The sequence below is a fragment of the Chiloscyllium punctatum genome, chromosome 9, assembly GCF_047496795.1.
Source record: "Chiloscyllium punctatum isolate Juve2018m chromosome 9, sChiPun1.3, whole genome shotgun sequence".
NCBI lineage: Eukaryota > Metazoa > Chordata > Chondrichthyes > Orectolobiformes > Hemiscylliidae > Chiloscyllium > Chiloscyllium punctatum.
In genome coordinates this window covers 33,602,018-33,615,498 of record NC_092747.1, presented here as the reverse complement: position 1 = coordinate 33,615,498, position 13,481 = coordinate 33,602,018, and the positions used below count along the sequence as shown (strand labels likewise).

Sequence of the window (13,481 nt, the reverse complement as noted above, 5' to 3'; positions counted from 1 at the left end):
CGATTGGGAGGGAGGGCGAGCGATTGGGAGGGAGGGCGAGCGATTGGGAGAGAGGGCGAGAGATTGGGAGAGAGGGCGAGAGATTGGGAGACAGAGCGAGAGATTGGGAGACAGAGCGAGAGATTGGGAGGGAGGGCGAGCGATTGGGAGGGAGGGCGAGCGATTGGGAGAGAGGGCGAGAGATTGGGAGAGAGGGCGAGAGATCGGGAGGGAGGGCGAGCGATCGGGAGGGAGGGCGAGCGATCGGGAGGGAGGGCGAGCGATCGGGAGAGAGGGCGAGCGATCGGGAGAGAGGGCGAGCGATTGGGAGGGAGGGCGAGCGATTGGGAGGGAGGGCGAGCGATTGGGAGGGAGGGCGAGCGATTGGGAGAGAGGGCGAGAGATTGGGAGAGAGGGCGAGAGATTGGGAGACAGAGCGAGAGATTGGGAGACAGAGCGAGAGATTGGGAGGGAGGGCGAGCGATTGGGAGGGAGGGCGAGCGATTGGGAGAGAGGGCGAGAGATCGGGAGGGAGGGCGAGCGATCGGGAGGGAGGGCGAGCGATCGGGAGGGAGGGCGAGCGATCGGGAGAGAGGGCGAGCGATCGGGAGAGAGGGCGAGCGATCGGGAGAGAGGGCGAGCGATCGGGAGAGAGGGCGAGAGATCGGGAGAGAGGGCGAGAGATCGGGAGAGAGGGCGAGAGATCGGGAGAGAGGGCGAGAGATCGGGAGAGAGGGCGGGAGATCGGGAGAGAGGGCGGGAGATCGGGAGAGAGGGCGGGAGAGAGGGCGGGAGATCGGGAGAGAGGGCGGGAGATCGGGAGAGTGGGCGGGAGATCGGGAGAGTGGGCGGGAGATCGGGAGAGAGGGCGGGAGAGAGGGCGGGAGATCGGGAGAGAGGGCGGGAGATCGGGAGAGTGGGCGGGAGATCGGGAGAAAGGGCGAGCGATCGGGAGAGAGGGCGAGCGATCGGGAGAGAGGGCGAGCGATCGGGAGAGAGGGCGAGCGATCGGGAGAGAGGGCGAGCGATCGGGAGAGAGGGCGGGAGATCGGGAGAGAGGGCGAGCGATCGGGAGAGAGGGCGAGCGATCGGGAGAGAGAGCGAGCGATCGGGAGAGAGGGCGAGCGATCGGGAGAGAGGGCGAGCGATCGGGAGAGAGGGCGAGCGATCGGGAGAGATCGGGAGAGAGGGCGAGCGATCGGGAGAGAGGGCGAGCGATCGGGAGAGAGAGCGAGAGAGGGCGAGAGATCGGGAGAGATTGGGTGAGTGGGCGGGAGATTGGGAGGGAGGGCGGGAGATTGGGAGGGAGGGCGGGAGATTGGGAGGGAGGGCGGGAGATTGGGAGGGAGGGCGGGAGATTGGGAGGGAGGGCGGGAGATTGGGTGGGAGGGCGGGAGATTGGGTGGGAGGGCGGGAGATTGGAAAAAGGGCGGGAGATTGGAAAAAGGGCGGGAGATTGGGACAGAGGGCGGGAGATTGGGAGAGATCGGGAGAGAGGGAGAGCGATCGGGAGAGAGGGCGAGCGATCGGGAGAGAGGGCGAGCGATCGGGAGAGATTGGGAGAGAGGGCGGGAGAGAGGGCGAGAGATTGGGAGAGTTTGGGAGAGAGGGCGAGAGATTGGGAGAGAGGGCGAGAGAGGGCGAGAGATCGGGAGAGTGGGCGAGAGATTGGGACAGATTGGGAGGGAGGGCGAGAGATTGGGAGAGAGGGCGAGAGATTGGGAGAGAGGGCGAGAGAGGGCGAGAGATCGGGAGAGTGGGCGAGAGATCGGGAGAGTGGGCGAGAGATCGGGAGAGAGGGCGGGAGATCGGGAGAGAGGGCGGGAGATCGGGAGAGAGGGCGGGAGATCGGGAGAGAGGGCGGGAGATCGGGAGAGAGGGCGGGCGATCGGGAGAGAGGGCGGGCGATCGGGAGAGAGGGCGAGCGATCGGGAGAGATTGGGAGAGAGGGCGAGAGAGGGCGAGAGATTGGGAGAGTTTGGGAGAGAGGGCGAGAGAGGGCGAGAGATCGGGAGAGTGGGCGAGAGATTGGGAGAGAGGGCGAGAGATTGGGACAGATTGGGAGGGAGGGCGAGAGATTGGGAGAGAGGGCGAGAGATTGGGAGAGAGGGCGAGAGAGGGCGAGAGATCGGGAGAGTGGGCGAGAGATCGGGAGAGTGGGCGAGAGATCGGGAGAGTGGGCGAGAGATCGGGAGAGAGGGCGGGAGATCGGGAGAGAGGGCGGGAGATCGGGAGAGAGGGCGGGAGATCGGGAGAGAGGGCGAGCGATCGGGAGAGAGGGCGGGAGATCGGGAGAGAGGGCGGGAGATCGGGAGAGAGGGCGGGAGATCGGGAGAGAGGGCGGGAGATCGGGAGAGAGGGCGAGCGATCGGGAGAGAGGGCGAGCGATCGGGAGAGAGGGCGAGCGATCGGGAGAGATTGGGAGAGAGGGCGAGAGATCAGGAGAGAGGGCGAGAGATCGGGAGAGTTTGGGAGAGAGGGCGAGAGATCAGGAGAGAGGGCGAGAGATCGGGAGAGTTTGGGAGAGAGGGCGAGAGATCGGGAGAGTGGGCGAGAGATTGGGAGAGAGGGCGAGAGATTGGGACAGATTGGGAGAGAGGGCGAGAGATTGGGACAGATTGGGAGAGAGAGCGTGAGATTGGGAGAGAGAGGGAGAGAGAGCGAGAGAGGGCGAGCGATTGGGTGAGAGGGCGAGCGATTGGGTGAGAGGGCGAGAGATTGGGTGAGAGGGCGAGAGATTGGGCGAGAGAGCGAGAGATTGGGAGAGAGGGCGAGAGATTGGGAGAGAGGGCGAGAGATTGGGAGAGAGGGCGAGAGATTGGGAGAGAGGGCGAGAGATTGGGAGAGAGAGTGTGAGATTGGGAGAGAGAGCGAGAGAGGGCGAGAGATTGGGAGAGAGGGCGAGAGATTGGGAGAGAGGGCGAGAGATTGGGAGAGAGGGCGAGAGATTGGGGGAGAGGGCGAGCGATTGGGAGAGAGGGCGAGCGATTGGGAGTGATTGGGAGAGAGGGCGAGCGATTGGGAGAGGTTGGGAGAGAGGGCGAGCGGTTGGGAGAGAGGGCGAGCAGTTGGGAGAGTGGGCGAGAGATTGGGAGAGAGGGCGAGAGATTGGGAGAGAGGGCGAGAGATTGGGAGAGAGGGCGAGAGATTGGGAGAGAGGGCGAGAGATTGGGAGAGAGGGCGAGAGATTGGGAGAGAGGGCGAGAGATTTGGAGAGAGAGCGAGAGATTGGGAGAGAGAGCGAGAGATTGGGAGAGGGAGCGAGAGATTGGTAGAGGGAGCGAGAGATTGGGAGAGAGAGCGAGGGATTGGGAGAGATTGGGAGAGAGAGCGAGAGATTGGGAGAGAGAGCGAGAGATTAGGAGAGAGAGCGAGAGATTGGGAGAGCGTGTGTGAGAGAGCGGGAGCTTGGGAGAGCGTGTGTGAGAGAGTGGGAGAGAGATAGAGTGTGTGCGAGAGAGTGGGAGAGAGAGCGAGTGTGTGCGAGAGAGTGGGAGAGAGAGCGAGTGTGTTAGAGTGGGAGAGAGAGCGAGTGTGTTAGAGTGGGAGAGAGAGCGAGTGTGTTAGAGTGGGAGAGAGAGCGAGTGTGTGCGAGAGTGGGAGAGAGCGAGTGTGCGAGAGAGGGAGAGAGCGAGTGTGTGCGAGAGAGCGAGTGTGCGAGAGAGGGAGAGAGCGAGTGTGCGAGAGAGGGAGAGAGTGTGTGTGTGTGAGAGAGAGTGTGAGAGAGAGCGAGTGTGTGCGAGTGGGAGAGAGAGCGAGTGTGTGCGAGTGGGAGAGAGAGCGAGTGTGTGCGAGAGAGCGAGTGTGTGCTAGAGGATGCAAGTGTGTGCGAGAGAGTGGGAGAGAGAGCGAGTGTGTGCGAGAGAGTGGGAGAGAGCGAGTGTGTGCGAGAGAGTGGGAGAGAGAGCGAGTGTGTGCGAGAGAGTGGGAGAGAGAGCGAGTGTGTGCGAGAGAGTAGGAGAGAGAGCGAGTGTGTGCAAGAGAGTGGGAGAGAGAGCGAGTGTGTGCGAGAGAGGGAGAAAGAGTGGGAGAGAGCGAGTGTGTGTGTGAGGGAGAGAGCGAGTGTGTGCGAGAGTGGGAGAGAGCGAGTGTGTGTGTGAGGGAGAGAGCGAGTGTGTGCGAGAGAGGGAGAGAGCGAGTGTGTGCGAGAGAGGGAGAGAGCGAGTGTGCGAGAGTGGGAGAGAGTGTGTGTGTGTGTGAGAGAGCGAGTGTGTGTGTGTGTGAGAGAGAGCGAGTGTGTGCGAGTGTGTGCGAGAGAGAGCGAGTGTGTGCGAGAGAGTGGGAGAGAGCGAGTGTGTGTGAGTGTGTGTGTGAGAGAGCGCGAGTGTGTGTGAGAGAGAGAGCGCGAGTGTGTGTGAGAGAGAGAGCGCGAGTGTGTGTGAGAGAGAGAGCGCGAGTGTGTGTGAGAGAGAGAGTGTGTGTGCGAGTGGGAGAGAGAGTGTGTGTGCGAGACGGAGAGCGAGAGAGCGAGTGTGCGCGAGAGAGGGAGAGCGTGTGTGCGCGAGAGAGAGAGAGCGAGTGTGCGCGAGAGAGAGAGAGCGAGTGTGCGCGAGAGAGAGAGCGAGTGTGCGCGAGAGAGAGCGAGCGAGTGTGCGCGAGAGAGCGAGCGAGTGTGCGCGAGAGAGCGAGCGTGTGGGCGCGCGAGAGAGCGAGCGTGTGGGCGCGCGAGAGAGCGAGCGTGTGGGCGCGCGAGAGAGCGAGCGTGTGGGCGCGCGAGAGAGCGAGCGTGTGTGCGCGAGAGAGAGCGAGCGTGTGCAAGAGAGTGGGAGAGAGAGCGAGTGTGTGCGAGTGGGAGAGAGAGCGAGTGTGTGCGAGTGGGAGAGAGAGCGAGTGTGTGCGAGTGGGAGAGAGAGCGAGTGTGTGCGAGAGAGAGAGAGCGAGTGTGTGCGAGAGAGAGAGAGCGAGTGTGTGCGAGAGTGGGAGAGAGCGTGTGTGCGAGAGAGAGAGAGCGTGTGTGTGCGAGAGAGAGAGCGAGTGTGTGCGAGAGAGAGAGAGCGAGTGTGTGCGAGAGAGAGAGAGCGAGTGTGTGCGAGAGAGAGAGCGAGTGTGTGCGAGAGTGGGAGAGAGAGCGAGTGTGTGCGAGAGTGGGAGAGAGAGCGAGTGTGTGCGAGTGGGAGAGAGAGCGAGTGTGTGCGAGAGTGGGAGAGAGAGCGAGTGTGTGCGAGAGTGGGAGAGAGAGCGAGTGTGTGCGAGTGGGAGAGAGAGCGAGTGTGTGCGAGAGAGGGAGAGAGAGCGAGTGTGTGCGAGAGTGGGAGAGAGAGCGAGTGTGTGCGAGAGTGGGAGAGAGAGCGAGTGTGTGCGAGTGTGTGCGAGAGAGAGAGCGAGTGTGTGCGAGAGAGAGAGCGAGTGGGAGAGAGGGCGAGTGTGTGCGAGAGAGAGAGCGAGTGTGTGCGAGAGCGAGTGGGAGAGAGGGCGAGTGTGTGCGAGAGCGAGTGGGAGAGAGGGCGAGTGTGTGCGAGAGCGAGTGAGAGAGAGAGCGAGTGTGTGCGAGAGCGAGTGGGAGAGAGGGCGAGAGCGAGTGGGAGAGAGAGAGAGCGAGTGTGTTCGAGAGCGAGTGGGAGAGAGGGCGCGTGTGTGCGAGAGAGTGGGAGAGAGGGCGCGTGTGAGAGAGCGAGGGGGAGAGCGCGCGTGTGAGAGAGCGAGGGGGAGAGCGCGCGTGTGAGAGAGCGAGGGGAAGACCGCGCGTGTGAGAGAGCGAGGGAGAGAGTGCGTGTAAGAGAGCGAAAGAGAGCGAGTGCGAGGGAGAGAGAGCGCATGTGAGAGCAAGGGGGAGAGACTGCGTGTGTGAGAGAGCGAGGGGGAGAGAGAGCACGAGAGAGAGAGCGCATGTGAGAGTGAGAGGGACAGAGAGAGAGCGAGGGAGACCGAGTGCACGTGTGAGGGCATGAGGGAGGGAGAGTACGCGTTTGAGAGACCGAGGGAGAGCAAGTGCGCGTGTGAGACAGCGAGGGAGAGCGAGTGCGCGTGTGAGAGCGCGAGGGAGGGAGAGTGCACGTGTGAGGGCGCGAGGGAGGGAGAGTGCATGTGTGAGAGCGCGAGGGAGGGAGAGTGCACGTGTGAGAGAGCAAAGGAGAGAGAGTGCGCATTTGAGAGATCTGGGGAGAGAGAGTGCACTGGAAGGAGAGAGCGTGTGTGAGAGAGCAAGGGAGAGAAAGGGCGCGTGAGAGAGTGTGCGTGTGAGCGCGAGGGGGAGAGAGTGCGCGTGTGAGAGAGCGAGGGAGAGAGTGCGCATGTGTGAGAGAGCAAAAGAGAGCAAGCGCATGTGAGAGTGCGAGGGGGAGTGAGAGCGTGAGGGGGAGAGAGTACGCGTTTGAGAGAGCTAGGGAGAGAGAGTGTGCGTGTGAGAGCGCGAGGGGGAGAGAGTGCGCGTGTGAGAGAGCTAGGGGGATTCATAAAACATAAAAATCCAAAGTATTGCAGATGCTGGGTCAGAAATAAAAAATAAAAATTGCTGGAAAGACTCATCAGAGAGAACGCAGAGTTAATTGTTCTGATCTTGTGACCCTTCTTCAGAACTGTTTTCCCTCCACAGATGCTGCCAGGCCTAATGGGTTTTTCCAGCAGTTTTTGTGTTTTCAAAGACTTGTTCCCAGTCTGGCAGTGTTCGACAGTTTTCTACTCTCCAAATAGTATAGTCCTGATATTTTTTAAAAATTCATTTGTGAGATATGGGCTTCACATGCTAAGACAGCATTTATCGTCCAGCACTAACATAGAAACAGGAGTATGTCATTCAGCCCATTAAGCCTCCCCCACCATAGTACATGCACTGCAGCAGTTCAAGAGGGCAGCTCACCACCACCTTCTCAAGAACATCTAGTTTTGGGCAATAAATGCTAGCTCCACCAGCGACACCTATACCCATGATTGAATAAAAATATTTAATTATAATCATGTCTGATTTAACACTTCAAATGTCTTTTACTCAGCCAATCCCCATATGCTGTACATCACCACTCAATCTTTCTTCATCAGACAGTCCCTGTATCCCCACAATCAGCTTAGTGAATCTTTTCTGAATTGCTTCTCATGCTTCTATATCCCTTCTTAGATGAAATCAAAACATCATCCAGATGTAATCTCGCCAATACCTGTACTGTTGTACCAATGCTTCCTTTCTTTTATACTCCATTTTCTTCGGAATTGCTTGCTATATGTTTAGCTAACTTTTGATATTCATGTGCAAGGACACCCAAATACCTCTATACTGCCATTTTCTGCAGTCTCTCTAAGTAATACTCTGGTTTTCTCCTCTTCCTGCCACCCACATTATACTTTTTCTATCCTATTTTCATTTGCTCACTATTTATATCTCTCTGTTGACTCTGTGTCCTCCACACAGTTTGCTTTCCTACTTTGTATTGTCAAAAAATATTACAACAACACAGATGGGCCCATCGTTTAAGTCATGGATATAAATTGTAGATAGCTAAGGCCCTACCATTGAATCTTTTGGCACATCACTAGATGCTGACCAAGTTTCGCCAAATTAGGCTAGTCCCATTTACCTGCGTTTGGCCCATATCCCTTTAAACTTTGCCTATTTATGTACCTGTCCAAATGTGTTTTAAATGTTGTAACTACACCTGTATCTACCACTTCCTCTGGCAGATCATTCCACATACAGACCACCCTCTGTGTGAAAAAGTTGCCCCTCAGGTACTTTTTAAATCTTTCTCCTCTTACCTTAAAATTATGCCCTTCAGTTTTGAACTCTCCAAACTAGGGAAAAAAACTTCTGCTTTCACCTGATCTATGCCCCTCATGATGTTATAAACTTCTACAAGGTTATGAATCAAACCATCCACTTCCAGTAACATCCTTGTAAATCTTTTCTGCACTCTGTCCAATTTAATAATATCCTTCTATAGCAGGGTGAACAGAACTGTACACAGTACTCTAAAAGTGACCTCATCAACATGCTGTTCAACTGCAACATGGCATCCCAACTCTTGCAATCAATGGTCTGAGCAATAAAGTTGTGTGCCAAACATCATCTTTACTGTGTACCCATGATGATGCAACTATCAAAGAACTATGTACCTGAATGCCTCGGTGTCTCGGTTCAACACTCCCCAGGGCCCCTCTCTTAACTGTGTTAAGGCTGCTCTTGTCCATCACACCTCACATTTATCTAAATTAAACTCCATACACCACTCCTTGGCCCAACTGATCAAGATCCCTTTGTAATCTTAGACAACCTTCCTCTCTGTCTACCGTACCACCAATTTTGGTTGTCATCCACAAACTTACTAAGCATGCTTCCTGACAGAAAGAATGCAAAGGTTAGTGTTGAATTGTTATTTTTCAGACTGGAAGAAAATATTTGTGGGGTTCTGCAGGAGTACGTTAAGGATAATTACTATGCTTAATTCTCTAGATTTGACTGAGAAGAACAGAATTTCAAAGTTATGTTCTCCGTAACTTGAGAATGATACAAATCTTGAAAGTATTGTGAATTGTGGGGAATATAGCATTGGACCCTAAGAGAACATAGACAGGATAGTGAAGTGGGCAGACACATGCCAAGTAAAATGCCATGCAGAAATGTGAAATCAAGAAGAAAGGTGGAGTTAGAAAGTACTGTACCTCATATTTAAGGGGCAATGCAGGTCGAAAAGTGGTCAATGGGTTTTATAAATAGGGGCATTGATTTCAAAAGCAATAAATTACAGTGAACCTTTAGAAAATATTATTTTGGCCTCATTTGTGATATTCTGTTCAATTCAGGGCACGACACTTTAGGAGGAGTGTGAAAAAGATTAGGGAGAGTACAGAAGAGATTTCCAAGAACTGGTTTAGGGATGAGGGTTTTCTCTTACGTCGATACATTGGAGAAGCTGGGACTGCTGTTCTTAGAAAAGGGGAGGTTTAAAGGAAATTTGATGGCTATTCAATCATCAGTGATCTGTCCAGAACAAATTAAATGAAACTGTTCCCACCAGCAGATACAGATTTAAGATAAGCAGTAAAAAAATTCAAAGGCAAAATTAGGTAAATATTTTTCATGGAGCGAATGATTTGGATCTAGATTGCAATACCTTGGAGTGTCGTGAAGGCAGATTCAATTGTGATTTTTAAAAGAAGATTAAATAATTAGCTTAAGAAGAAAAGGTTTATAAGGCTACTGAAAATAAGACTGTGGAATGGGATGAGTTGAGTCGCTCTTGCAGATAGCAGGCTATTGGGCTATAAGAAGCTTACATGATGAGCTGAATGGCCTCTTCCTGCTCTGGAGCTATTAAATGATTCTGTATTATTAGTCCATTGTTAACAAACATCAGAATGATCAAAATGACACTACACGCTTGTTGATGTATGATAACTGCCCCGCAAGTAAGGGGTTTGATGAACTTAATTGCAAATTAAATGTAAATAATATGAAACTGAGTTAGCCAACTTAACATGTAACTTGTACATTTAAGCACTGATCACAGGATGACCATTCACATTGAAAGTATTGGGTGATTTTGTAAACAATAAATGGTTATCAAATGATTTACTATTGACTGAATCTTGAAATTGGATGATAATCTTGAAATTATGCCAATGTATTTATTATTATTGATATACCATTTTAACAGAAACTTCACAGCATTATACATGGTATCAAGACCAAACACATCATTGAATTCAAGCAGGGTGATGTTGGAGGAGGGAAGAACAGGGAGAAGAAAGAAAAGGAATAAAAGGGATGAAGGAAAGGATTTGGGTGGAGGGTGGGATAACGAAAATGGGAAAGTGATGGAAAAGTGTCTGCCAAATGTGGGCTGACTGACTCAAGTGGGTATGGAAGACTCATCTAGTGGGTGCAGGAGGGGAGAAATAGAGACAGGCTCATAAGCTCTTTCAGCAGTGAAGGGAAAACAGAGAAAATGAGGAAGAGCACAAAACTTCATTCAGGAGGTGACATGTGATTACTATTACACCAATGGCATATTTTTCATTGAAAATTGTAAGGATTTATTGTTGATAATCTGAGGAAAATACAAACATTTTAATGTATTACATGTAACATGTCTTATTGTACAAATCCATGTAGCAGAAAAGACAACGAGTTTGTATATATTTGGGTTATTGTTTTAATTCTAATTAATCCATGACTTGGGGGTATAGCCAATCATGACCTAATGGCAATTGTGATGAAGAAGTTTCTAAAGAAATCTTGTCTTTTGTTTCACAACAGTTATTGATCTGATAAAAAAAACTTTGTTGTCTTTTGTCTCTTTCCTAACCAGGAACTAATTCCGGAATTCTACTATTTACCTGAAATGTTTGTGAATAGTAACAATTATAACCTTGGCATCCGAGAAGATGGCACTGTTGTTTCTGATGTTGAGCTTCCAATGTGGGCAAAGAAGCCAGAAGATTTTGTCCGCATTAATAGAATGGTAAGAATGATATCTGATTCTTGTATTGGATAAACTGCAAATAGCCTTTTTCCAAACTACATATGGCTAGACATTTCCCAGAGACTTATTCATTTAACCTTATTAAAGCAGTGTGTTCAATACTAACATGGTTTTTGTCTGACCTCTATGATGTCACCAAAGGACAGAAGCAGTGAGTGCAGCTGATAATGTTACATGATTGTTGGGTTCATCAATCATAATTTACCAGCTTTAAAAAGCTACTCACAGATGTGCATCTGCAGTATTAGTCAGCCATTCAATCCCAGCAGATTTTTTTTGTGTGGCAGCCATAAATAGAACACATTCAGCTTGTTGTTCAAGGATACTAAAGATGTGAATGCAAAGGAAACCGAGGATAAGGAATTGTGGGAATTTTGTTTTTTGTTTTTTGTTTCAGTTTACCTTCCAAATTACAATGCCCTTAAATCATGCTGTTTGCTAATAATAATTCAGAATTTCAACATTTAACTAACCATCTTTACTTGCTGTAAGTGTTTAATTCAAAAGGAGTATATTAATAAAAACGTTTAAAAATTTTGGTTAAAGAATTCTAAGTAGTTAGACTTCAGATTCTCATCTGAACCAAATCGGTGGCTATTTTCAAATAAGACAGCTGTTTGCGTGACTTGACTCTAAGCCAGCTGCATTCAGCTTGAGTTCAAAGTGCACTTGAACTATGCTTGAAACTGGCAAAATAGAAGGAATAGATATTAAGTAATTAATTTATTGTGGTTATAAATATATTAAAAATCTATTTAGAATATTCATTATTTCCTACCCAAATATTATTTATATTTTGCTATACAACTAAGAACATCTTTTAATCTTTAAAACATATTGTCATGTGCCTTGCCCTAACTGTTCCTAATGGAAGCGAAATATTTGTTCCTTTTTCAATGTGGGCTACTGGAAGGTGAACTCGATTGGTCCATTACATTTTTGCTGTCAGCTTCATGCACTTTCTCTGTAAGGCTGCTTTTGGGTTTCCTCAGTATCTACACTTGCCTGATTGATTCCAGTTATTTTCCAGGTGTAAAACCATAGCAGGTAGCATTGCCTAAATGCTCTGTAGCACTGAATTCTGGATACGAGTATTCTTTCCCAATTACATAAATTTAATAATACATCTGTATTTCTATATTTCACATAATAAAGAGAATAGCATTTTAAAATTCTGGAATGCTACATTCTAAGGATACTTTTTTTTAATGCTGTTTCATTGCAAGATGTGACATTACTAATATGGTCCCTATTTGTTGCTCTGCCCTAATTTCCCTTAAAGTAGTGGGTGATCTTCCTGAAATGCAGAAATATCTTTGTGTAGGTGCACCTCCAGTGTTTTAGGAGTGGGAGTTCCAGATGTTTGGCCAGTAACAGTGAAGGGGCAAAGATATATTTCTAAGTCAGGACAGTATGTGACTTTGAAGGGATCTTGCAAGTGGGGCTGTTCCAATTGCTCTACTCTCCTCTTTCCAAGTTTTGGGTTTGGAAGGTGCTGTCAAAAAAACCCTGGTGAAATGCTATAGTCTGTATCTTGCAGATAATAGTCAATGCTGCCACTGTTACCTAGTGGTGGAAGAAATTATTGTTAAGTAGATGGAATATTAACCAAACAGGTAGCTTTGTTCTGGGTGATGCTGCCTTAATTCCTTATATGACAATAAATAGCTTTGAATGATAAGGTGACATTTCCCTGTACTCTGTGTATTTGTGTGGCAAGTTCAGTTATGTTTTTTGTCAATAGTAACTCCTACAATGTTGATAATTGGAAGTTCAGTGATAGTAATGTTATTGAGCATTAAATAAAGTTGTCTGGTTACCCTAAGTTGTGTGTCAGTGCAGCAATCCAAAAGTTTATGAAATATTGTGCACTTAATTGCCATGGCCAAGTACATGTTTTGTGATGGTTAATCATATACTTTTATAATATAGAAGGAGGCCACTTGATCCATTGTGTCTGTACCAGCTCTCATAAGAGCTACACAGCTAGTCCCATTCTCCAACCCTATCTGTAGCCCTCTAAATTCATCACTTTCAAATAAATCTCCAGCTCTCTTTTGAAACCTCATATGGAATTCACCTCCAGCACTCTCCCAGGCAACACCTTTAAAATCCTTACAACCCTCTCAGCAAAGAAGTTTCACTTCAGCTCAGTCCTAGCTGTCTTGCTGACAGTCTTGAAATTGTGATCCCTAGTTACAGCAAGTGGAAATAGAATATCCTTCTTTATCCTGTTAAAATTGTTCATAATTTTGTACACCTCAAAAGGGTCACCTCTTAATCTTCTCTGCTTCCCTGCTTTTATTCGCTCTGTTTCTATTTATAAATCCAAGGATCTTATAAGATTTTTTCACATTTATGTCAGCTTGCCTGGCCACCTTCAGAGAATCATTCACATGAATCCCAAGGTTGCTGTACTCCTGTACTTTCTTCAAAGTTGTACCATTGTTTCTTCGATTAATTTCTTCTCACATCTCTCTGTATTGGAATTCATATTCTAGGGTGCCTGTCCATTTGACTACCTTGTCAACGTCCCTCTGAAGTAATTCAGCATTATCCTCATGATTCACTATTCTCTCTAGTTTAGTATTGCCTGCACATTTAGAGATTTTGCCCTCAACACCCATGTACAAATAATTTTTGTAACTCAGAAAAAGCAGTGGTCCCAACACCAATCCCGAAGGAGCACCACTTTCAACTCATCTACAATCTGAAAAATGCCAATTTCTACCTACCCTCTGTTTCCTATCTTTTACTGAATTCTAATCCATGCTGCCAAAGACCCATCAATCCCAAACATTTCTAATTTGCTAACCAACCTGCCATTTCGCACCATATCAAGTCCTTGTTGAAAGTCCAAATATGCCCCATCCACTGCCTGTGTCACCTTGTCAAATAACTTAAATTTATCAGACCTGACCTGCCATTGACAAAGCAATGATGACTGGTATTAACTTATTTTTCTCAAAGGGTATATTTACTCTGGTAGTATGGCCTTATCAATTTTTCAATATTCATGTCAAGATGATAGATCTGTAGTTTTCTGGCTTATCATTTGCCCCTTTCTTAAACACAACAACACATTTGCAA

At 49.3% G+C, this 13,481-nt stretch overlaps 1 protein-coding gene across 7 annotated transcripts in view; it reads left to right on the top strand.

The window, feature by feature from the left end:
* The window catches only part of nbeaa (neurobeachin a), a 913,644-nt gene that overhangs the window by 836,631 nt on the left and 63,532 nt on the right, over nucleotides 1–13,481 (top strand). For all 7 annotated transcript variants that reach the window (XM_072577218.1, XM_072577214.1, XM_072577213.1 and 4 more), the window contains one exon: nucleotides 10,218–10,370. In XM_072577218.1, the coding sequence (XP_072433319.1) occupies nucleotides 10,218–10,370 (153 nt within the window). The remainder of the gene's footprint in view (nucleotides 1–10,217; nucleotides 10,371–13,481) is intronic.